This window comes from Corylus avellana, chromosome 2 (genome assembly GCF_965113065.1).
Source record: "Corylus avellana chromosome 2, dhCorAvel1.hap1.2, whole genome shotgun sequence".
Classification (NCBI taxonomy): Eukaryota; Viridiplantae; Streptophyta; class Magnoliopsida; order Fagales; family Betulaceae; genus Corylus; species Corylus avellana.
The window spans coordinates 21,408,725-21,434,173 of NC_142491.1; the positions used below are offsets into that span (position 1 = coordinate 21,408,725).

The 25,449-nt window shown below is 37.5% G+C and overlaps 3 protein-coding genes across 6 annotated transcripts; 1 reads left to right on the plus strand and 2 right to left on the minus strand.

Moving 5' to 3' along the window:
• Window positions 1-1,314: 1,314 nt before the first annotated feature.
• On the minus strand, window positions 1,315-18,842 carry LOC132175546 (germin-like protein subfamily 1 member 11). Of its 4 annotated transcripts, XM_088512497.1 has the most exons (3): window positions 12,006-12,023; window positions 1,995-2,145; window positions 1,315-1,850 (listed from the first exon to the last, which is right to left on the minus strand). In XM_088512497.1, exons 2-3 carry the CDS (start codon window positions 2,131-2,133, stop codon window positions 1,315-1,317), a joined length of 675 nt encoding a protein of 224 aa, XP_088368623.1. In that variant the 5' UTR covers window positions 2,134-2,145; window positions 12,006-12,023. The 4 variants fall into 4 exon arrangements, with proteins under 4 accessions (XP_088368623.1, XP_088368621.1, XP_088368622.1 ...); XM_088512495.1 differs by lacking the exons at window positions 1,995-2,145; window positions 12,006-12,023 and adding an exon at window positions 18,718-18,842 and having other exon boundaries at window positions 1,315-1,855; XM_088512496.1 differs by lacking the exons at window positions 1,995-2,145; window positions 12,006-12,023 and adding an exon at window positions 18,716-18,842.
• On the plus strand, window positions 5,301-16,392 carry LOC132169191 (germin-like protein subfamily 1 member 13). Its single transcript, XM_059580264.2, has 3 exons — window positions 5,301-5,511; window positions 5,689-6,104; window positions 16,264-16,392. Exons 1-3 carry the CDS (start codon window positions 5,385-5,387, stop codon window positions 16,390-16,392), a joined length of 672 nt encoding a protein of 223 aa, XP_059436247.1. The 5' UTR covers window positions 5,301-5,384.
• A 1,479-nt stretch (window positions 18,843-20,321) lies between the features above and the next one.
• LOC132169183 (uncharacterized) lies at window positions 20,322-25,173 on the minus strand. The gene is made up of 9 exons (XM_088512633.1): window positions 24,529-25,173; window positions 24,005-24,204; window positions 22,816-23,182; window positions 22,475-22,722; window positions 21,921-22,144; window positions 21,633-21,784; window positions 21,437-21,540; window positions 21,005-21,135; window positions 20,322-20,872 (listed from the first exon to the last, which is right to left on the minus strand). The coding sequence occupies exons 1-9, from the start codon at window positions 25,171-25,173 to the stop codon at window positions 20,322-20,324; spliced, it is 2,622 nt and encodes an 873-aa protein (XP_088368759.1).
• Between the last annotated feature and the right edge of the window lie 276 nt (window positions 25,174-25,449).

The window sequence follows — 25,449 nt, forward strand, 5'->3', positions numbered from 1 at the left end:
ACCCCAGAAGGAAAAGCCAACCCCAGTAATCTTCTCCCAAAACTCCACTCTCTTATGGCTCAGTTGAGGAGCATAAATAAACGAGAGTAACTAAGGGCAATGCAAAGGATTCGAATAAATTAAACAAGAAGTCTGATGAGAGTCCTCATCAATAGGGTCAAGCTCAATTCCATGCTTCCAAGCCAAAAGCAGACCACCTTTTAGACCTATCGGAGGAATCTAGATACACTTTAGAATATAGGAAAGGGAGATCCTGGATTGATCGTGGATATTTTATATTTTGCTCCTATTACGTACCAAAAGCTTCAAATACAAGTCGTAAGTAGGAAATATCTGATTTTTCCACGTGACTCTATTACTTACTAAATACTCGCAACAGAAAAAAATCATGTAAAAAAAATTTCTTTTCTTTTTGGCACTACAAACTCACTTATAAAATATACCAAAGTTTCAAATACATAACATATATTAAACCATACTGTTTAATATATATTCTCACATCTATAGTAAAAATTGACTTTGCCCAAGTCAGCCCTTTCAAAGATAGTTGCCTTTTTCATTTTCTTAAGAGACATTTGTTAAATTACCCCAATTTTACAAATATATGTATGAGTCCATGACTTGGTAAATATAAGTATGCTAACAATTTTTATAAATGAGCCCTCACTTAAAAATACCTTTAATCAATGTTTATAATAACAAATGTCATTATACATAGTTTTCAGAATAGAGTTTGCTACCAAGATGTCATAGCTATTAAAATAACTGCTTAACCGCCCTTAACTTCCATCACTTTTGCATGTTCCCCCCAAAAGTTTAAAAACTCTCAATTTAGTGTATCGCACTTCTAATTTTTTGTAATGTCTCTTCTCAGTTAAGGACTTCTTAAAAATCCTGATATAGGGGTGTAAAATTTACAAATACGCTTAATTTTTCTTTTTTAAAAACAATAAAGAATGGTCTGGTTTGTAACCATACCTACCTTGTGACTCATGGCTCTGTACACCCACAATGAGGTGACCACCAGGCCTCGCTATAGGTTTGGCCGTGAAGCAAAACCACAACGAGGTCAGCACCAAACCCTGCCATGGGTCTGGTTGTGACCCAATCATGCAATTGTTCTTCCCCCATCATTACTCAATGACAAAGAGAGAGAGAGAGAGTGAGAGAGTAAATATAAGAAATTATCATTTTATTTCAATTAATTTATTGCTATGACGTTACAATAAGGGAATTAAATAATGACAAACTCAATCCGAACCATCTAATGATTCATTATTGGTTATTACAAATATTTCTCTAATTATTGTCCCACTAGAATTTTTTTTGAAGATAATTGACCACATTCCTATCAAGTTGGAAGGCCTTGGTGAGAACATCAGGATTGATGGGAGGATTAGATCCAAAGACAGTATTTGCTATGGTGATGAGCCCAGGGTTCTGGCTGCTGAGACCAGCAAAAGCAATGGCATTGGTTTTCCCTACATTAAATTGGAAGTGAATGAGACCAATTGGGAAGACAAAGACGTCTCCTGCATTTAGAACTTTGGAGAATAGGCGGTTGTCTGGGTTGGATGTGACAAAACCAACTAATAGAGTACCCTCTTGGACTACAAGAATCTCAGTTCCACGAGGGTGAATGTGGGGAGGATTTAGGCCGTACGGAGCAAAGTCAATGCGAGCCAATGATATGCCTAAGGTGTTGAAGCCTAGTATTTTGTCGACATTGAGGAGAGTGACATTGGATCCAAGTGGATTTGAGGTGTCTCTGGCAGTGTCGAGCCCTGAGAAGAAGAAATCATTGGCAGTGGCAAGCTTGGGGTCCTTGCAAAACTTTCCGTTAACAAATACTGCAGTAGGAAAAAAAGCAATTGTTATATATCACAGATCACAAAGGGCTTCCAAATGATGAGTGGTTGCAATATATATATTAGTATGTAGAGTCCTAAGATGCATGAGGGGAAAAGAAGAGGATCAAGTGAGTGATGATATACCAGCATGATCAGAAGAAGTATCGTTAATGGCAACACAGAAGTCTTGAAGAGGACTGGGGTCAGAGGAAGAGGCAAGGGAGCATGCCCAAGCCAACAAGGCCATACATAGTAGCAACGTCTTAGGAACTCCTTTCATCATCTTTGAGGTTATCTCCAAGTACAACCTTAATTTGAGTATATATGCTGTGTATTCGATCTTCCTGTGAGAATTAATGTTGCATTGGATCGAGGACGCCTATTTATAGAAGGAGGGGTCTTATGTTTTGATTTCCACGAACGGAGAAGATTTCTAATTAAGACTTGGTAATTAAGTCTTCATCAATGGTTATTTAATTAATTACTGGGTGAACCATTCTTTAACCACTACTGCACGCACATATACATGATATATATACACTTTTTTCATTTTTTTTTGGCAAAAGAGCTTTTAAGTGAAAAAACGTTTTTTTGGCAAAAGCTTTATTTTTATATTTTTGACAAAAGTGTGTTTTCGTCATTTTTAGGCTTTTTGATCCTTAAAAACGCTTTTAATTTTTTTTACTAAACATATACTTTTTTTCTTCAAGCAAACTTTTTTAGTGTTAAACGCACTTTTAGATCCTCAAACGCACTCTCAAACCTGCCCGAAGAAAAGATGCAGCCAAATTTGACGGCTTTAATTGGTTAATATATATGTATGTGGCGTTTAAATTTAAACAAAATTAATGCATGGGCTGAACACGTCAGTGGAGTTCTAGAGACAACATATCCTATATATTTATAATCTGACTAAATCAGCATTAATCGGTATTGGCCAACGTCACCCCTTAATTCGTGTTTTTGCATATCAAACTTTTAACCTAATATCATTCTTTTCCCCTAACATTGTTCTCTTTTGAGAATTAAGTTTTCCTTCCAAAGCTTAATTACCTGCTTCTCAAAAATTATTTTCTTTCAAAACATATTTTCTTTTTAATACATATGTAAAATATCTCAAATTACATTCATACATGTAATGAATGGCATGATTTTGTAAAATAATGGAGGGTCAATAGGTTTATACTTAAAACTTCAGCTTATTCTCTTGAAATAAATTTTTGACAAACTCTGTACTTTCTCAACATAAAAGCTTAAGCCCATGGATTTGAGCCCAAAAATGCTATATTAATCACTCATACTTTTTATATATTTTCAATGTGTGATTCTATTCTTTTTACACTCACGTGAGTGTAAAAAGAATAAACACATTTACTCAACAATCTCTCTATTATGTGTGAGTCCATCTATATTAGTATATAAAAGTATGTGTGAGTCCTTATTGGAAATGTATAAAAAAAATATGAGTGATTAATGGGCACACCTTTCCCAAGAAACTAAACTTAGCTTAGATATCCGTTGTTGGGAGATTAATAAGTTTGAGTCCAACAATTCTATAAATATTAACCACTCAACTTTGGGCCCAACAATTCTATATTAACTACTCACACTTCATATATATTTTCAATGTGGGATTTTATTTTTTTACACTCACACATATACTCAACATATAGAGCACTCAAGCATTTAAGAATACTAACTCTTTATGCAGAGCTTTCCTCGTTTTTAGTGATAACCCTAGTTCCTCCAAAAAAAAAATAAGGCAAAAGTTGGCCCAAAGTTAGGCAAAATAGTTGGATCCCTATCATACCTCTTCTCTCATACCTGATGTCTTAAAAGTCTTTGGCACTACAAAGACGTGTTTAATTGCATAAACAAAACGAATGTATACCCCATCTCATAACTTAACGACTATTGGCCTAATCTCTCAAGGGAATTGAGGAACGATTGGAGGGTCTAGGTATCGATGGTCTTAATAGACAAAATTATAATAAACAACTATCAGCATAATCGCTAAAGACAATTAAGGGACTACTAGTGGGCCTAGTTACCATCAACCTCCCAATAGCCACCTACCAAAGAGCCTAGAAGATCCACCTGCCCATAGTCCAAATAACAATGAAGGATTCAAGTTCACCCATGCCAAGATGCAGCGTTCAACAGCTGATTCCTAACTTTGCCAACTCAGCTAACTGCTTACCCACGCCATACGGGAATAGGATTCTCTCCAGTCTATTTTGGGTTACAGAATATCTAGTAAAATTAATAATATAAATATTATATATACTTTTAAAATAATAAAAAATTAAAAAATATTTTTTAAAAAATAAGGGGTGGTCGGCCACCCCCTACCACCTCCGTTGACTTGGGGTGGCTTCGGCCACCCCAGACCAGCTCCCCCAGGTGGTCCAGCCACCCTCAACGGCCAAACTAAAAAAAAAAATCATTTGGCCCTTGAGGGTGGCCAGACCACCCTCGTTGGGCCTCATGGCCCTTGGAGGTGGTTCGGCTACCCCCAAGGGCCAAAAAAAAAAAAAAAATCGTTTGGCCATTGGGGGTGCTCCGGCCACCCCTGGTCGGCCATTGGGGTGGCACCCAAGCCACCCCAACTAAAATGGGATGGTCCAACCACCCGCTATGGCCAAGATGGGTGGCCTTATTTTTTTATTATTTGATTTATTATTATTTTTTTTATCTTAAATAATATTTTATTATTATTTTTTGTTAATGAGACATGTGTACTATTTGTGGCTCTAGGATTTCTGAAAAGAAATCCCAACCATGAAATGGATACCCTAGAGGATCCTATTCCCGCCATATGCCCCTTTCAAACAGATTTAGGGAGGAATCTCTACATTAATAAGAACTTGTTGGCTCCCTAAAATCCTTAAGAGGTAGGGTAGAGATAGTGGCCTATATATATATAAAGAAAGAAATGATACTTACTCAGATACGCTCATTTTGCCTTAACAAGACTACTAAAATTCCCTCTCCGTATTTTTCAAAAAAAAAAAAAAAAAATTCCCTCTCCATATACACCAACTTGAGCATTGAAATTCCCCGACTGAATCCAGTCTCGACAAACCCCCCAACCAAATACCTACAAACATTTCAAATCCGGAGAAACCATAAGTAGAAGAGAAAAAAACAAAGACAAGTAGACAAGAATATACCAAATGCCCTATCATGGTACTATCTGGGAAAGCTTTTTCTAGCATGGCAAAACAAGATAAGCTTGGATTGGAGAAAGCAACATCGGATCTGCACTCTTCCATTTATTGAAGTGGTCGCATTTGGCTGCAATATTTCTAATATCTGCAAATTAAGTCGTTAAATAACAGCCGGTTCACACGCTAATAAAAAATCGTTGACTTACAAAGTGTTACAGCCTTACAGGCTCGATCTAGTGAAAAACGTAGACCAGTTCATTCCTCTCGGCTATAAATAGACATGTTCCCATGCAACATATCTCACTCCTCAAAAAACTAAGAATTCAGAGAATACAGAAGAAAGGGATCATAAACCAGAAGAAGGATGAAAGGGTCTCCTAATTACCTTGTAGCTTTGGCACTCATGGCCTTGGCATGCTCCATTGCCTCTGCCTATGACCCTGCTCCTCTGCAAGACTTTTGTGTTGCAATTAACTCTTCCACTGATGCTGGTATATGCACATTATTGTTGTTGTTGTTATTATTGATGTTCTTTTGGAGCCATTTGAAGAGTCTGGATTGTTTTTTCTCATCCATATTGGGATCTACATATTAATGTAATTATGCTAGGAGGTATTACTTGAATACGTACGTGTCTTGTGATATTAACGAACTTTTTTTGCATGCAGTATTTGTGAATGGAAAGTTCTGCAAGGATCCAAAGTTTGTCACTGCCAACCATTTCTTCTTTCAGGGGTTAAACATTCCTAGAAGCACTGCAAATCCACTCGGGTCAAATGTCACTATTTTGAATGTCGACGAAATCCCTGGCCTCAACACACTAGGCATATCCTTAGCTCGCTTAGACTTGGCACCATACGGCCTGATTCCACCCCACACTCACCCTCGAGCCTCCGAGATTCTAGTAGTCTTAGAGGGTACTCTCTACGTTGGCTTTATTACATCCAACCCTGATAACCGCTTCTTTAGTAAAATCCTAAACGTGGGAGACGTCTTTGTCTTCCCAATTGGTCTCATTCACTTTGAGTTTAATGTTGGAAAGACTAATGTTGTTGCTTTTGTCGGTCTCAACGGCCAAAATCTTGCACTACAAGAAACTGACTCATCAGGGGCGACTTATTAGGGGCGACTTTATAGTCGCCCCTAATACTCAACTATTAGAGGCGACTTTTAAAAGTCGCCTCTAATAGTTAATTATTAGCGTCCACATAAAAGTGGACGCTAATAATGGGTCGAAAGGTTGACTATTAGCGTCCACTTTATAGTGGACGCTAGAAAGTCGACCCTAATATACACGAGGGAATTATTAAAGGGGCGCGAAAAAATTAAGGGACCAAAAAAAAACTTTTAGCGTCCACATTAGTCGACCCTGATAGTACACCAATAGCGTCCACTTAAGTGGACGCTAAAAAAAAAAAAAAAAAAAAAAGGATCAATAGGGTCGACTCTCAAAGTCGACCCTAAAGGGTACGTAGAAAAAATTAAAAAAAAAATTAAAAATTAAAATTGATGAGCAATAGCGTCCACTAAAAGTGGACGCTGAAGATGAATCATTAGGGTCGACTTTCCTAATGCTTAACTATTAGGGGCGACTTTATCGCCCCTAAAGAGTAGGTAAAAAAAATTAAAAAAAATTAAAAATTAAAATTGATGGGCAATAGCGTCCACTAAAAGTGGACGCTGAAGATGCATCATTAGAGTCGACTTTCAAAGTCGACCCTAATGCTTAACTATTAGAGGCGATAAAGTCGCCCCTAAAGAGTAGGTAAAAAAAAATTTAAAAAATTTAAAAATTAAAATTGATGAGCAATAGCGTCCACTAAAAGTGGACGCTGAAGACGCCTCATTAGGGTTGACTTTGAAAGTCGACCCTAATGCTTAACTATTAGGGGCGACTTTATCGCCCCTAAAGAGTAGGTAAAAAAAATTAAAAATTAAAATTGATGGGCAATACCGTCCACTAAAAGTGGACGCTGAAGACGCATCATTGAAAGTCGACCCTAATGCTTAACTATTGATGCAGCGTAGGATTGTGGTGAACAAGAAAAACAGCAAGTAGAAGGGATAAATATTTCTAAGATTGTGAGACTATCACAATAATCAAAGAAATCTTCTTAAAAACTATAGATTGTATCTATGGTTTAAGGAAAAATGCAAAGAAACTCAACTCTGAGTAATTCTTATTAAACAAACTCAATAATAATCATAAACTGAATTGTTAAAGGCTATAAGCATATATTTATAGCCCAAGACTCCTAACCCTAAAATAACAATGAAATAAAGTTTATTTAGAAGTCTACGAAAGACAACTAAACCAAATAAAAGACTAACAAAGAAACCTAATTCAAATAAAGACTGAAAGATAAGATAGAATAAACGACTAACAAAGAAACCTAATAAAAGACTAAAAGATAAGATAAGATAAGCCTTGAATTCCAATCTACATCATCCTCCCGAGGTTGGAGAGAATTCGCCCTCGAATTCGGACTGTCTTTTCCACGGTCCTTCGGGTGCCCTGTTAACTCGTTCCATTCTCCGTTCCTCAAGATCACAATAAGGCAATACCCCAAAATAAATGTGACGCTTCTCATCATCGAAATACTTTCATGGTTGTCATGAAAGCCCCATACACCATTTGGCAATATTGCAGATTTGCTCTTCGTTCGTTCCTTCTCCCTCCCATGTGACATGAAGATACTCAAGAATGGGTCAACCATTATTTCCCTTGTGAACATATAATTTTTCTCATCCGCATAAAACTCACTATAATTTTCGTTAGGAGAATTTAAAATATCTTCAATACCAAGGAAATCAACATAACCTAATTCTTCATCACTAAAATTAGGTAATGCACCTGGAAGGTCTTCTTCAACTTCTTCATAATCGGCAATGCCATCCTCTTCATAATTGGTGATGACATCCGTGGGCCCTTCCTCTTCCAATTGGCCATCCTCTTCTGGATAGAGACCGCCAAACATGAGAGAAAACCCATCTTTTTCGTGCTCCTCCATGGGCCTTTCCTCTTCCCATGAGTCATCTTCTTCGGGCTCTTCATCATAGGTTGGTGGTGAATCCCAATCCCCAAACCCTTGCGAAGGATCTTCAACATCTTCATGTCTGAATTCATCAATGACCTCGGATTCCTGAAACTCTTCATCCACAGATTCGCTTTCCTCCTCCACAGAATATGGATTTGGTTGATGGATTTGCGGTTGGCAAGTAAGGGTCCAATTGGCCTGTCGTGGGCTCTTCGCCTCACTCCATGTTTCCTTAAACGCATTTTTTTTGTAGGAATTTTCTATTTTCTTTGTCATAGCCATAGATCCTTGTCTCCAATTTTGTGACTTCTGGCCCATGGTATAATTATAGGGCAAGAAAGCGACCCACATATATTTCAATAGTTTTTCCCAACTATTAATCTTCAATTTGCCTTCCCGCTTCCTAGTTTTTTTCAGTTGTTGCCACCACGCATCAACTCTTCCCTGAAATGTATGTACCACCAAAGAGACTTGTTGTTCATCGGGCACCCCGTTGAATTCAAAAACCTCTTCAACAGCCAACACCCAATCCAGAAATTCGTCGGGTTCTATATCCTCGTCGAATTTCGAAATTTTGAGTTCGAATCTACTTACCCGTCGATTGGCATGAGCTTGCGCAAACGGGTTTCTATATCCGTTCCCATGTTGACCACACAAATTGGATAATTGGGTAGTGAGGTCTTCAATTTGATCCCTCATAGCCCTAAATCGATCCTCCGTGTGTTGCCAAGGTTCAGCGATAGATTTGTCTTCCGCCTCCGCGAATCGCGGTCTTTGTTGACGACGACGATTGTTCGGCCCACCACTCATGTGCCTCAAATGAATCGCCGGCTGCTCCTTACGTGCTGTCTCCGTGCGCACGTACACCTCATTCATGTCTGCAAAGCGGTTGCTCCTCCTCATTCATGGAAAGTAACTGAGCTCTGATATCAACTGATGCAGCGTAGGATTGTGGTGAACAAGAAAAACAGCAAGTAGAAGGGATAAATATTTCTAAGATTGTGAGACTATCACAATAATCAAAGAAATCTTCTTAAAAACTATAGATTCTATCTATGGTTTAAGGAGAAACGCAAAGAAACTCAACTCTGAGTAATTCTTATTAAACAAACTCAATAATAATCATAAACTGAATTGTTAAAGGCTATAAGTATATATTTATAGCCCAAGACTCCTAGTCCTAAAATAACAATGAAATAAAGTTAATTTAGAAGTCTACGAAGGACAACTAAACCAAATAAAAGACTAACAAAGAAACCTAATAGAAGACTAAAAGATAAGATAAGATAAGTTTTGAATTCCAATCTACATCATCCTCCCGAGGTTGGAGAGAATTCGCCCTCGAATTCATATTGTCTTTTCCACGGTCCTTCGGAAGTCCAGTCAACTCATTCCACTTGCCTTTTCTCAAGATCAAAACAAGGCAACACCCCACAATAAGCGCGGTGCTCTTCATTACCAAAATATCTTGATGGTTGTTGTGAAGGCCCCACACACCACTTGGCAATTCTCCGGATTTGCCGTACTTCTTTCGTTCCTTCTCCCTTCCACGTGCAACAAAAGTACTCAAGAATGGGTTAGCCATTGTTTCCCTTATGAACATATAATTGTCCTCATCCGTATAAAACTCATCACAATCATTGTTATGAGAATCGGATAAGATATCGTCTACACCAAGAAAATCAACATAACCTAATTCTTCATCACTAAAATTAGGTAATTCACCTGGAAGGTGTTCTTCAACATCTTTATAATCGGCGATGCCATCCTCTACATAATTGGTGATGACATCCGTGGGCCCTTCCTCTTCCAATTGGCCATCTTCTTTTGGATAGAGACCGCCAAACATAGGAAAAACCCCATCTTTTTCGTGCTCCTCCGTGGGTCTTTCTTCTTCCCATGAGTCATCTTCTTTGGGCTCCTCATCCTAGGTTGGTGGTGAGTCCCAATCCCCAAATCCTTGAGAAGGATCTTCAACATCTTCATGTCTGAATTCTTCATCAATGAACTCGGATTCCTGAAACTCTTCATCCACAGATTCCCTTTCCTCCTCCACAGAATATAGATTCGGTTTATGGATTTGTGGTTGGCAAGTAGGGGTCCAATTGGCATGTCGTTGACTCTTCACCTCACTCCATGTTTCCCTAAATACCTCTTTTTTGTAGGAATTTTCTATTTTCTTTGTCACAGCCATAGACCCGTGTCTCCAATTTTGTGACTTTTGACCCATGGTATAACTATGGGGCAAGAAAGCGATCCGCATATATTTCAATAGTTTCTCCCAACTATTGATCTTCAATTTGCCTTCCCGCTTCCTAGATTTCTTCAGTTGTTGCCACCATGCATCAACTCTTCCCCGGAATGTATGTACCACCAAAGAGACTTGTTGTTCATCGGGCACCCCGTTGAATTCAAAAACCTCTTCAACAGCCAACACCCAATCCAGAAATTCGTCGGGTTCTAGATCCTCGTCGAATTTTGGAATTTTGAGTTCGAATCTACTGACCCGCCGATTGGCATGAGCTTGCGCAAGGTATTGACGTCCGTGCGTTCGGCGCTTCGTAAACGGGCTTCTAGATCCGTTCCCATGTTGACCACACAAGTTGGATAATTGGGTAGTGAGGTCTTCAATTTGATCCCTCATAGCCCTGAATTGATCCTCCGTGGGTTGCCAAGGTTCAGCGATAGATTTACCTTCCGCCTCTGCGAATCGCGGTCTTGGTTGGCGACGACAATTGTTCGGCCCACCACTCATGTGCCTCAAACGAATCGCCGATTGCTCCTTACATGCTGTCTCCGTGCGCACGTACACCTCGTTCATGTCTGCAAAGCGGTTGCTCCTCCCCATTCATGGACAGTAACTGAGCTCTGATACCAACTGATGCAGCGTAGGATTGTGGTGAACAAGAAAAACAGCAAGTAGAAGGGATAAATATTTCTAAGATTGTGAGACTATCACAATAATCAAAGAAATCTTCTTAAAAACTATAGATTCTATCTATGGTTTAAGGAAAAACGCAAAGAATCTATGGTTTAAGGAAAAACGCAAAGAAACTCAACTCTGAGTAATTCTTATTAAACAAACTCAATAATAATCATAAACTGAATTGTTAAAGGCTATAAGCATATATTTATAGTCCAAGACTCCTAACCCTAAAATAACAATGAAATAAAGTTTATTTAGAAGTCTACGAAAGACAACTAAACCAAATAAAAGACTAACAAAGAAACCTAATTCAAATAAAGACTGAAAGATAAGATAGAATAAACGACTAACAAAGAAACCTAATAAAAGACTAAAAGATAAGATAAGATAAGCCTTAAATTCCAATCTACATCAACTATTAGGGGCGATAAAGTCGCCCCTAAAGAGTAGGTAAAAAAAAATTAAAAAAAAAAAAAAAAAATTAAAATTGATGAGCAATAGCGTCCACTAAAAGTGGACGCTGAAGACGCATCATTAGAGTCGACTTTCAAAGTCGACCCTAATGCTTAACTATTAGGGGCGACTTTATCGCCCCTAAAGAGTAGGTAAAAAAAATTTAAAAAAAATTAAAAATTAAAATTGATGGGCAATAACGTCCACAAAAAGTGGACGCTGAAGACGCATCATTAGGGTCGACTTTCAAAGTCGACCCAAATGCTTAACTATTAGGGGCGACTTTAGCGCCCCTAAAGAGTAGGTAAAAAAAATTAAAAATTAAAAATTAAAAATTAAAATTGATGAGCAATAGCGTCCACTAAAAGTGGACGCTGAAGATGCATCATTAGGGTCGACTTTCAAAGTCGACCCTAATGCTTAACTATTAGGGGCGACAAAGTCGCCCCTAAAGAGTAGGTAAAAAAAATTAAAAATTAAAATTGATGGGCAATAGCATCCACTAAAAGTGGACGCTAAAGACTCATCATTAGGCTCGACTTTCTAAAGACTCATCATTAGGGTCGACTTTCCTAATAGTTAAGTATTTGTCGACCCTAAAGAGTAGGTAGAAAAATAAAAATAAAAATAAAAAAATAAAATTGATGGGCAATAGTGTCCACTAAAAGTGGACGCTAATACTTAAGTATTAGGGTCGACTTTGAAAGTCGCCCCTAATAGTTAAGTATTAGGGTCGACTTTGAAAGTCGCCCCTAATAGTTAAGTATTAGGGTCGACTTTGTGGACGCTTAAGAGTATGTAGAAAAATAAAAATAAAATAAAATTAATGGTCTAAAAAAAATGAAATTATAAATTTTATAACATTTATAAAATTATAAAATTATAAATTACAAATTTTCTAAAAAATAAAAATAAACTTTTATAAAATGTTATTTCCCAAAAATTTACCTCTGATAATATGTCATTATTTATTTTATATAAATTATCAGATATTCGATCGATCGTGATAGGATCAAATGATTGATCAAACTCCAAACAAATTAAAGGTTCGTTCAAACATCCGTTTGGTCCTAGTGTATTTGTTCGATCGATCATGATAGAATCAATGATCGATCAAACTTGAAACAATTGAAATTGAAGGATTGATCGAATATCCGATCAATCATAATGAATTAGTTCGATTGATCGTGATAAGATCAAATGATTGAAACAATTGAAATTGAAATTGAATTAATTCGATTGATCGTGATAGGATCAAATGATCGATCAAACATCCGATCGATCCTAATGAATTAGTTCGATTGATCGTGATAAGATCAAATGTTTGATCGAACATCCGATCGATCCTAGTGAATTAGTTCGATTGATCGTGATAAGATCAAATGATCGATCAAACATCTGATCGATCATAGTGAATTAATTCGATTGATTGTGATAAGATCAAACATTTGATCAAAAATCCGATCGATCCAAGTGAATTAGTTCGATTGATCGTGATAGAATCAAATGATCAATCAAATGTTCGATCGAAAATCCGATCGATCAAACATCCAATCGATCCTAGTGAATTAGTTTGATTGATCGTGATAAGATCAAACATCTGATCGAAAATCCAATTGATCCTAGTGAATTAGTTCGATTGATCGTAATAGAATCAATTGATCGATCAAACATCCGATTGATCCCAATGAATTAGTTAGATTGATCATGATAAGATCAATTGATCGATTAAACTGAATACAATTGAAGGTTCAATCGAACATTCAATTGAACTATAAGCTTTTTATATTATCTTAGTGCATTAGTTATATTATCTTTGGATTTTGTATTGATCTTATAATTAATTATAAGATAAATATCAACTTAATGATCTTTATTATAAAAATTTATTAAACGGAAATTATTAGTTAATATTATAATAATAAAAACATTTTACAGGAGAAAATAAAGAAAAACAAAAATAAATAAAATAAATAAAAATTAAAAAATTATAAGTATAATTTTTTTTTTTAAAAAAAATAAATTTGAGGCTCATTAGGGGCGACTCGCCCCTATTGAGTGCGAAAAATAAGCACCATCCAGTGGCGGGGTATCTGAAATTTTCGGATCAAAAATTTCATAAACCACGTCTTTTTTTCCCCAAACCTTCAAAACACCAGAATCCTCCCTAACACCCCTCTCACTCACCTCCCTCATCACTGTCACTCTCAATCTCTCTACCGCTGCTCTCCCAAACTTTGACCGACGAAAGCTTTCATACAAGGCTTTGATGAGAAGCTGAAAGAGGGAGAGAGAGAGAGAGGGAGAGAGAAAGAAAGAGAGAGGGTGGATCGTTCGGGGAAGCCAGAGAAGAAAAAGAAAAAGAAGGGGAGAAAAATCCTCGAGGTAACCTCATTAAACTTTAAATTTTTGCAATTTTTGTGTAAATTTTTGCAATTTTTGTGTAAATTTTTGCAATTTTTGTGTTAATTTTTGGGTTTTCTTTGATGTGTTTGTATCCATTGCGAATTTGAGGTTGGATTAGTGACTGTATTCTTTCGATTTTTTGGTAGTGCGGTTTTAGTTTACCCCCGGTTTGATTGCCGAGAAAGTGGAGGGAAAGATAAATGCTATTTGGGTATTTTGGTGTTTGATGTTTCTGGTTCTGAAAGATGGAAAATTTGTTATTGATTAAAGGATTAATGGTTCATTAACAGACAACCTGGTTGTTTTATTTATTATTATTATTATTATTATTATTATTATTATTATTATTTTGGTTTTTATTTGATGTGTTTGTTTCTGATGTGGTTTAGGGTTAGATTAGTGACTTTATTTTGTCAAGAGTTTGCAATGCAGTGTGGGTTACTCTCTGTTTGGTTTCTGAGAAAGTGGTTGATGTTCCTTGTTCCGAACGAGGAGATGTTTATTGACCAACCAAATAATTGTATTAGAAATGGGTGCCAAGTTATTCATCAAAAGGAAAAAGGGTGCCAAGTTGATTTCTTGTTTCAACCAAAAAGAGAAATCCTTAGTTCCTTAGCAAAGAAATTTGTGATTGAAGAAGTTGAATCCTTCTATCCTCTGACATATTCTCAGTTATTAAGTTGGCTTCTCGGCTTTTCTGTGCAAAATGTGTCAATTAATGTATTTGAAAACATGTCAATTTGCATTAACACTGCAGGGTGAGAATTAGTGATATATTTAATCTTTGTTGCTTTTTTCAAAATCTGCAAGGTCAATAAGCTATAGATAGCATCACTAAGAGATTTGTGGAGTTGACCATGGCTCAAAAGGGAGAAGTGAAAGTAATAAAACTAGGTGGAGGCGAGAAGCTGAGAACATTACCTTTCTTTACCTTATGAGGATATATAGTACTTCTATCTAACACAAGAGCTATGTGCCATGACCCTTCAAGATCACATATCTAAGCCATCCTGCAATCCATTTAATATGCTCATTCAAACATTTGATAATATTGTTGGTTGGAGTTTTGTTTTCATGATGCCCTTGCAGATATTTCATCAACCGATTGTTCTAGTTAGTTATTCCTTGGTTGCTTAATCTGTGGAAGATAAATCTTACTATTTCAGACAACCAACCTTAACAATTTGTCAATCAATTCAAAGAGTTCAATAAAAGAGGAGGCTTTCATGTGAACAAGCATGTCAGAAGAAAAAAAAGAAAGGAAGAAAGCTTTAAACGGACTATATGTACATTGATGTTTTGAATTTTTTTAGCCACATTTATCTTTAGTTTCACTCAAAACAGAGTACAATATTTTTACTCTTGTCATGATTAATAGATAAATTGTTCAGGACACATTCAATAAATAACAGGATCCAGTTATAGGAGGCAGCTTGCTTTTGACATACACAACTAGCTATGTTGCTCCTCTCCTTTTGCTCATAATTAACATGTATTAGTGGGACTGTTATTGATATATGTTAGAAGTATTGTGGTTAGGAGTTAGCCGATATATGTTACTCATACCAGTGTTCCCTGGTTCTGCGATCGATCGCACTTGGAGTGCGATCGATCGCAGTACCAGAGGGTTTTCAAGTAGGTTTTTTATATTTTGCGATCGATTGCACTCCAACTGCGATCGATCGCAAAATGTCGAAAACCTACTGGTACTGCGATCGATCGCACACGATTGTGCAATCGATCGCAGATTATTTTTTTAAAATTTTTTTAGAACCATTAGGGTCCACTTTGTGGACGCTAATGGTTAACTATTAGCGTCCACTTTGGTTTGGACGCTAATAGTTAATTTTTTATTTTTTATTTTATTTATTTTTTTAATTTTTGAGGACCATTAGGGTCCACTTTGTGGACGCTAATGGTTAACTATCAGCGTCCACTTTGGTTTGGACGCTGATAGTTAATTTTTTTTTTTTTTTTTTTTTTTTTTTTTTTAATTTTTGAGGACCATTAGGGTCCACTTTGTGGACGCTAATGGTTAACTATCAGCGTCCACTTTGGTTTAGACGCTGATAGTTATTATTATTTTTTTTTTAAGGACCATTAGGGTCGACAACGTGGACCCTAATGGTTAACTAAAAGTGGACGCTAATGCTTGCCTATTAGGGTCGACTTTCGCTTCCGTGTACATCATCTTTAGGGTCAAAACATTGTGACTTTTAGGGTCGATAACGTGGACGCTAAAAGTGATCATTAGGGTCGACTTTTAAGTGGACCCTGATAATCAAACATTTGATCATTAGGGTCGGACTATTAGCGTCGACACTTTTAGGGTTGAAAAGTCGACGCTGTTGGCAATAGCGTCCACTTTAGGACCTTTAGGGGCAACTTTGAGTCGCCCCTAAAGACCTAATTTCTTGTAGTGTGGGCTCATCACCATAGCAAATAATGTTTTTGGAGCCAATCCTCCTATCAATCCAGATGTTCTCATCAAGGCTTTTCAATTGGACAAGAATGTGGTTGACTATCTACAGAAAAAGTTTGAGGGATAATAATTAGAACACTATATGTTATAGCCACAACGAACCGTTAGATGGTTTGAATAAAGTTTGCCATTTTTGGCTTGTTGTAACAATATATAATGATAATGAAATTACACGGTTGCTTATGAACTCCTTGTGTTTTTTTCAACGTAGCATGCTTGGTATGTAAGGTAGAGCGACTAAACGATTGAATCCACCAAGTACGTGTTTGAAATATCACTTCTAACTTCTCTCTAACTCGGACAAAGAAAAGAAATTATGGAAAAGACAAGAAAATACCAAAAACTTTGGAATGGTAGTTAGTTCTAGGAAACCTTTAAATCCAAGCAACCATGAAAAATATATTATCTATCAACAGACATTATGTAGCATGAGCTAATTAAGGTTTTGAACCGAACTGAAAACCCATCGAAATTGGTAAGTATCTAATCATAGGTTTTGAATTTTGGTTCTGCGATTCAAAAATTAATAAATTATAGATGCCATTGAACAAGTGCTGATGGAGTGAAATCCATTAATTTAATTTGTTGTTAGTGCATTTGTAAATGTTGAGTTTTACATTAAGAAAGTAAAAAGAAAAATAGTAGTTAATATATATACATAAGTGGGCCCAAGCACATAAGGTTAGTGTGACATCAAAATATGTATATTAATGTACTTTTAGTTAAACTCTCAAACTGCTTTATCTCCCAACAAGTGGTATCAAAGCCATAATTAGCTCAGTGGGACGGGTGTCTAAATGCGCATGGTTTGGAGCTGGTGTCTGCTTTCACAACTGTTGACACAGGACATTGTTAGAAATGTAAAAAAACTCACAAGCGAGTGGTCAGTGTGAAGAGATTCACAAGTGATGGGAAGATTGTTGTGAGCACACTTGTAAGTGTTAAGTCTCGCATTGAAAAAGTATAAATAATAAAAATAAAAATAAATAAACAAAAAAATAATAAAAAAATAATAAAAAATAAAAGAGTAGTTAATATAGTTAAGTGGACCCAAGCCCATAAGCTCAGGCTTTTGGGTTAAAGTGGTGTTCAAGTATGTATATTAACCGTTTATTTCCCAAACATAATTATATAGAAATCCATAATTTTTCAACAATGACCATAACCTTAGCCAACTTCACTTTGCTTTTCTCGATCTCCCCTGTGCACCAAATTTCCTCTTTTTTCTTTTTTTATTTTTTTTTTATTTTTTTTAAGAGTTGATAGAGTTTATATACATACGGTTTAGATTGCACTTAATCAACATAGAACACTTGGAATTGTAACATTATCACTCTTTCAAATTCGACATCTATGACAGCTCACTCTATTCACGCTAACCTGGTGTTATGCCCATGCCACACATAATATTAAGACTTCTTAATCCAACTTATAGGTCGTTCCTTCGTGACTCGAACTCGTAACATAGTTTCTTTTATGATACCAATTGTAACAAACTTTAGGTAGAGCTTATCATTCAAAATCGGCTTGGAAGAAAATGGTGTCCAAGAGCTAATATACACATGGTTAATATTTCACGTAACCAAAGTGGACAATTGATGACGGGCAGAACTAAGATTATTGTGACAGAGTATGATAGCAGTAGAAACTAATAAAAATAAAATAAAAATAAAATAAAAGACCATAATTGTTTCAAATAAGCAAACATAAAAATAACTCTAAAAGACTGAAATTTAGTCGATATTTCAAAACTTGAATTACAATAATAATGACATGCATTTATATAGGCTAAGGTTTGAGTATTCTCCCGCTAAAATACTTGTAGACAAAGAAATAATCTTCAACTATTATGCATGATTTTTTTCATTCTTATGCATATCTTTATTTATACAATATTTTTCACATATTATGCCTGATTCTTTCTACTTTTGTCTGGATCTTTTTTGTCAAGATATTCCAATGCCATTAATACAGTATCTGACAACTCAGTATCTTCCCTTGCATCAACAATTGTGGACCTAGAAAGGGGCGAGAGGGGTAAAATGCCACCCCCCACCCCCCATGCGCTCCCTCCACTCAAAAATTTATGTAACCCATATATAACAATTACTTTGTTGCTTTATGCTTTGCGATGTAAAAGCTTTATGCTCATGATCCTTCTTCTATTAATGAGACCGGAATGATTTCCATTCCCAACCTAAAACAGACAATATATAGGACAAGACACTTGATATTAATGGTTTATAGCATGTGATGCAGAAATTAAAAAGGCCCATTTAAGTAATACCTCCTAGCTAGCATAATTACATTGGCATGTAGATCCAGATAAAAGCAGATAATTATAATAACAATACGAAGAAAAAGTAGATGAAGAAGGTGTGCATACCAGCATCGATCAGTGGAAGTTTTAAGTGCAACACAAAAGTCTTGCAGGGGAGAAGGGTCAAAGGCAGAGGCAACCGAGCAAGCCAAAGCCATGAGTGCCAAAGCTACAAGGCAATTAGGAACCCCTTTCATCCTTCTTGTGGCTACGATTCTCAGCTTCTGTATTCTCTGAGTTCTTGGTCTTGTGAGGAGTGAGAGATGTTGCATGGGAACATGTCTATTTATAGCTGGGAGTGAATGAAACATGTTTTTCTTCTTCGACAGACTAATTAATAACAACCTTACATAACCAACCTAACCACTAAGTAGGTTTAACAGTTGGTAGTTCTTTCACTAATTCGTATGGATATATGTTGACATTTTAGAATGCCTACCAACATCTTGTTTCTGCCATAAGCGGTAGAGAATGGTAACTAGACATAGTTGTTGGCACGTTTGTGAAGTCCTCTCAGCATGGATGAGAAACAACTTTCAAGGGTTTTGTTATCTTGTACAAGTAAAGTTCTCCCATGATCAATTACCAAGTACAAAGCATAAAACTTTTTAATTTGACTTTTTACATTTAACTTTAAAAAATAAATAACTTTCACTATAATTTATTTATAAGAGTTAGATTTAACATTGAGTAAAGAGTTTGTTAGATTGTGTATTTTATAAGTTCTGTTCGAATTTGAGAGAAAATCTAAGAAGTAGAAAGTTGATAAGTCACGATTAGGTTGGTACTTTTTCATGAATATTTTGATGGTACGATTGAAAATATGATAATTATTATTTTCATTGTAAATAGATATTGCGTAAGATTTAAATTGAAGTTGAACTTTGTTTCTCTTTAGCAGTACTTTTGAAAGTTGTATATACGTGCAAGGCTGCATGCCATGTATTTTGAAAGAGTAATGCTATAACCTTTCGTACTATTTTCATTAATTACATTTTGTTTTGTTTTGTTTTTTTCTTTTCTTTTTATGAGAAATATTAAGGGTATCAAATCGTTTATTAAAAAATAGGTATCAAAATGATGTGGAACTAAATTATTCATTGGAGAAGATGAAAACAATTAATTAAAAAAAATGTTACAGACACCAATGAATAAGCTTCAAATCATTTTAGTACTCTTAACATTTCTTTTATTTTTTATTATTTTTTTAATGGGAATTGTGCCATGCATTAAGAAAACCACGTCAGATTCAATAAAAATTTGCGGTGTTACACACACCCAACTTCCTTTAAATTAAACCAAATTAGAAAGCGATACTTGGGCCCACCAGTGCGATCACACATCTCGACATTAATAGGGATTAATAATCTAATTCGATTCAATTGGGTGAATGAGTAACCTAATTTGTATATATCAAACAAGAATAAAGCTGAACCAAACTGCAAACATCTGCAGAACGAACTAAAGCTCCACACAACGAAAAACATCAGTCTCTGCATGCAACAACATGATACATGCAGAAAAACAGAACAAAACATGCTACCAAAAAGAAAAGAAAGTGCATGTACGTAAGAAATCATTCCATTTAATTATAATTACTAACACTATGTTACAACTAGCAAAACAAGGCAAACTTTTTATATGAACCATTCATCGTTACTATTACAAATGTTTCTCTAAATGTTGTTGGAAGAAAACTGTTTTTGAAGATAGTTAACCACATTCTTGTCCAATTGGAAGGCTTTGGTGAGAACATCAGCATTGATGAGAAGATTAGATCCAAATATTGTGTCTGCTATGGTAATACGACCTGGATTCTGGCTACCAAGACCGAAAAAGGCAAGAGCGTCAGTACTTCCTACATTGAACTGGAAGTGAATGAGACCAATTGGGAACACGAAGATGTCTCCCGCATTTAAAACCTTCGTGAAAAGGCGGTTATTTGGGTTGGATGTAACAAAGCCAACATACAGGGTACCCTTTACGACTACAAATATCTCAGTGGCATGAGGGTGAATATGGGGAGGATTCAAGCCATTTGGTACAAAGTCAATGCGAGCCAAGGATACGCCTAATGTATTAAGGCCTTGTATTTTGTCTACAGTCAAAACAGTGACATTCAACCCTTGTTGATTTGTAGTGCTTCTAGGAATGTTTAGACCTTGAAAGAAGAAATCATTGGCCGTGACAAGCTTTGGGTCCTTGCAGAACTTTCCATTCACAAATACTGCACAAAGAAAAGTTTGTTAATATCACAAGACCTTACATAATAATGGTTTATATATAATTACATTGATTTGTAGATCCCGAGGATATTGCGAAGAAACACTCAAGAAGAAGAAGAAGAATGTTTATATACCAGCATCAGTGGAAGAGTTAGCTGCAACACAAAAGTCTTGCAGAGGAGCCGGGTCATAGGCAGAGGCAATGGAACATGCCAAAGCCATGAGTGCCAAAGCTACAAGGTAATTAGGAAACCCGTTAAAATAACTAAAGAAGACTAGAGAATATAAGGATAAACTGAATATTGTATTTCTGTGTGTTTAGAACTGTATACAATGAGGCCTATTTATAGTTGAATACGGCCAGACAGAATAGGAAATACAATCACGGAATTAATGTACAATATTACAGAATAATATCAATGTATATACAGGGAAAGTATATCAATCAGCAATTATGGTAGTATATCAATCAGCAATTATGGTGATTGGCAGAATATAATCAGAATATATTCTGATTATATTCTAACATCCCCCCTTAAACTCAAGGTGGTAATGTAGATGCCAACTTGAGTTTGGAAACAAGATCACGGAACCGTCCAAGTGGATGTGCTTTGGTGAACACATCGGCCAACTGATCAGCGGAAGCAATGGGACAGAGACGAAGAGTTCCCTGTAAAAGATGATGGCGCACAAAATGACAGTCGATCTCAATGTGTTTAGTACGTTCATGAAATACATCATTATGCGCAATTTGAATCGCACTTCGATTGTCACAAAAGATAGGAGAACTGGAGGTCTGAGAAACACCCATATCATGTAAGAGCCAGCGAAGCCAGAGGAGCTCAGAAGTGGTGTCAGCAAGGGCACGATACTCAGCTTCGGTGCTGGAGCGGGCAACAACAGATTGTTTCTTACTACGCCAAGAGATGAGAGAATCACCAAGTAAGAAACAATAACCCGTGGTGGAACGACGATCAGTGGGATCACCTGCCCAATCAGCATCTGAATATACATGTAAGTCTAATGATGAGTGAGAAGAGAAATGCAAACCATGAAACAAGGTGCCCTTCACGTAGCGAAGGATGCGAAGAACAGCCGCATAATGAACTGAGCGTGGCGCTGTCATAAACTGACTAACAAGGTGGACTGCATAGGCAAGATCCGGTCGTGTCACAGTAAGATAGATGAGACTGCCAACTATCTGTCGATAGAGAGTGGCATCAGAAAGTAGCTCACCATCAGTGGCACGAAGTTTGACATTTGTCTCTAGAGGACTATCAACAATTTTGCAGTCAGTAAGGCCAGCTCGTGAGAGGAGATCTGAAGCATACTTGGCTTGAGAGAGATAGTAACCATTTGGATCAGAAGACACTTCCAATCCAAGAAAGTAGCTGAGAAAACCCAAATCCTTCATCTCAAATTGTTGGCTCAAAAACTGTTGAAGGCTACGAATACCAACAGTATCATCTCCAGTAATAATCATATCATCAACATATAGTAAGAGGAGAATGAGACCAGCATCAGATCGCCGGATAAAAAGAGCAGAGTCATAGGGGCTAGAAACAAACCCAATCTGCGCAATAGTGGAACTGAATTTGGCAAACCAAGCCCGTGGAGCCTGTTTCAGACCGTACAATGCCCGGCGAAGTCGGCAAACCTTGTGTGGCGGATGATCGTACCCAGGAGGAGGCTGCATATAAACTTCTTCACTAAGATCACCATTAAGAAATGCGTTTTTCACATCCATCTGAAAAAGATCCCAACGACGCACAGAAGCCACAGCAAGGAGTGATCGAACAGAAGTAAGACGAGCCACTGGTGCAAAGGTCTCCTCATAGTCAATACCATACTCCTGATTGAACCCCTTTGCCACAAGACGTGCCTTGTATCGCTCAATAGACCCATCAGATTTTGTCTTAATCTTGTATACCCACTTGCACCGTACCGCAGTTTTGCCTGGAGGTAAATCAACTAAGTCCCAAGTATGGGTTTTGGAAAGGGCATTAAGTTCTTCTGACATAGCATTCTGCCAAAGAGGGTTAGCATGAGCCTCACGGAATGAGTGAGGTTCATGGAGAGTAGCAAGGGCAGAATAACAGTGATAATCATGAAGATGGGAAGGAAGAGATGTTACCCGAGTAGAACGACGAGGGATAGAGGGAGCAGCCTCAAGAGTAGATGGATCAACAGGCAGGGCAGTGTCATTGGGGTCGACCGTCGGAATGTCGTCTGGAGAGCTTGTCATCCCTGCATCAAGATCAGTAGTGTCGGGGAGCAAATCCACCGAGATATCAGTGAAGATAGGAGAAGAACTAGAGGGACGAGTAGGAAAAGACTCCATATCACTAAATAGCCTATGTTCCCAAAAAGTGACGTGCCGCGAGATGCGGAGCCGTTTGGAAATAGGATCATAACAACGATATCCTTTGTGTTCAATGCCATACCCAAGAAAACAACATAGACGAGAACGAGGTTCTAATTTTGTTCGTTCATGGGGTGGAAGGAGCACAAAACAGACACAACCAAAGATGCGGAGAGATTGGTAATCAGGAGGAGATCCATACAGGAGTTCATAGGGGGACTTATTTAAGGTAGTGGGAGACGGGACCCTATTAATGGTATAAACAGCGGTAAGAGCGGCTTCTCCCCAAAAGTGTTCAGGGATAGAAGCAGATAGGAGTAAAGCCCTAACAGTGTCTAAGATGTGCCTGTGTTTACGTTCAGCTCGACCATTTTGTTGAGAAGTATTTGGGCATGAGCGATGGGGAAGAGTACCATTTTGTTTGAGAGTAGTAAGGAAGGTAGATTCACGATATTCCATGGCATTATCAGAACGAAAAATTTTTATGTTTCGAGAAAATTGGGTTTGAATCATCCGTTGAAATTCAGAGTAAATTTTCAGAAGTTCAGACCGATTTTGTAAAAGATAAAGCCATGTGTATCGAGAAAAATCATCCACAAAAATGACAAAATAGCGGGATCCACCCATGGTGGGAATAGGCGCAGGGCCCCATACATCAGAATGCACCAAATCAAAAGGAGCAGAAGAAACAGATGCACTATTATTAAAAGGTAAAGCACTTTGTTTTCCAAGTTGACAAGCAACACAATCAAATGACTCAGATTCAACAGACCCTAATTGACCACTTGTAGCTATAGAACGAATACGAGAAATAGATGCATGTCCTAAACGAGAGTGCCATAAACTGAGGGTGGTAGAGGAAGACCGAGATGGAGTGGCAGCTGACACAGCAGGAGGAAGATGGAGTGATGAAAGCTCAAACAGACGTCCAATCTTACGGGCGGTCCCAATTAGCTGTCCCGTCTGTGGATCCTGCACATCACAACCTCGGTTAGAAAAGTGCAATTCTAAGCCAAGTTCACAAAGTTGACCAACAGATAAAAGATTTAATGAGAGATTAGGCACTAAGTATGTATCAGACACAGATAGTTGATTAGTAGAAACAGACCCGACATGACTAACCGCAAGATGGGAACCATTAGCTGTGTAAATGGTGGTAGGCTTAGGTAACACAGATTTTGCAGAAAATATGGAAGAGTTCGGTGTCATATGATTACAACAAGCAGAATCAATATACCAAGAGGAATTACCTAGTGTGGTGGACATGGCGGTATTAAGATTGGACTTAGATAAAACCTGATGAATGAGAGCTTCGATTTCTGCAGGAGAAAGAGTACTGGGTTGGGGTGCAGTATCGGTGTAAGGCATATCTGATGTATCAGTATGAGCGACCGCAGCAGCCTTATGACTAGGAGCTCGATGATTCCCATTCCCACGAGAAAGTCTTTTCCTGCATTCACTATATCTGTGGCCAAACTTTTGGCAATAGTGGCACTGGATGTTCCGATTGGATGAGGAAGATCCGGCAGGAATAGAATTAGGAGCGCGCGCATTGCGGGATGCAGTGGCCATGACCATCTCAGAAGTGTGTAACTTCATAGTAGAGAATCGAGTCTCTTCTGAAACAAGTTCACTAAGAGCACTTTCCAAAGATGGCAGTGGTGAGCGGTGAAGAAGAGAAGCTCGAGTATGCTCAAACTCATCTCGAATTGCTGCAAGAAACTCGGCTAGGCGCATGCTATCGCGAAAAGCGATGTACTCAGAGGCATCAACCGTATCCCTCCACTTTGGCTCACATAGTGCTAATTGATTCCAAAGACAAGTCATTTGTGAATAAAAATCAGTAATACTCTGACCTGGTTCCTGGCGCATGTGATGGAGCTTGGTCACAATCTGAAACTGCTGAGCAAGATCAGTCGTGCTGTAGCGCTGAGCTAACATGTCCCAAACATCTTTGGCATTGTCAAGATTGCCAAATGTCATGCTGATGGAGACAACACAAGTGTTGGAGAACCAAGAAATAATCCTGTAATGGATACTTTTCCATGTGCGGAGGCGGGTAGAGAAAGCCGCAGCAGGTTCCTCTTTTCCAGCAAGAGGCTTAGATTCTTCACCAGAAACATATTCCCAGAGACAATGTCCTTTGAGCCACCTACTCATATTTTGAGACCAAGCCGGGTAATTGGAGCCATCGAGAATAGTAGGAATAGGTTGGGT

Excerpts from the sequence above, each read along its gene's own strand:
- LOC132169183 (XM_088512633.1), bottom strand. The coding sequence starts at position 25,173 with ATGTTAGCTCAGCGCTACAGCACGACTGATCTTGCTCAGCAGTTTCAG. Across the intron at positions 24,205-24,528 it reads TCGAAGCTCTCATTCATCAG|GATCCACAGACGGGACAGCT; the intron begins GTTTTATCTAAG and ends TGTGATGTGCAG. Across the intron at positions 21,785-21,920 it reads GAAGGGCACCTTGTTTCATG|TAAGAAACAATCTGTTGTTG; the intron begins GTTTGCATTTCT and ends CTCTTGGCGTAG.
- LOC132175546 (XM_088512497.1), bottom strand. The coding sequence starts at position 2,133 with ATGATGAAAGGAGTTCCTAAGACGTTGCTACTATGTATGGCCTTGTTG. Across the intron at positions 1,851-1,994 it reads TACTTCTTCTGATCATGCTG|TATTTGTTAACGGAAAGTTT; the intron begins GTATATCATCAC and ends TTCCTACTGCAG.
- LOC132169191 (XM_059580264.2), top strand. The coding sequence starts at position 5,385 with ATGAAAGGGTCTCCTAATTACCTTGTAGCTTTGGCACTCATGGCCTTG. Across the intron at positions 5,512-5,688 it reads TAACTCTTCCACTGATGCTG|TATTTGTGAATGGAAAGTTC; the intron begins GTATATGCACAT and ends TTTTGCATGCAG. Across the intron at positions 6,105-16,263 it reads GTCTCAACGGCCAAAATCTT|TGTGGGCTCATCACCATAGC; the intron begins GCACTACAAGAA and ends AATTTCTTGTAG.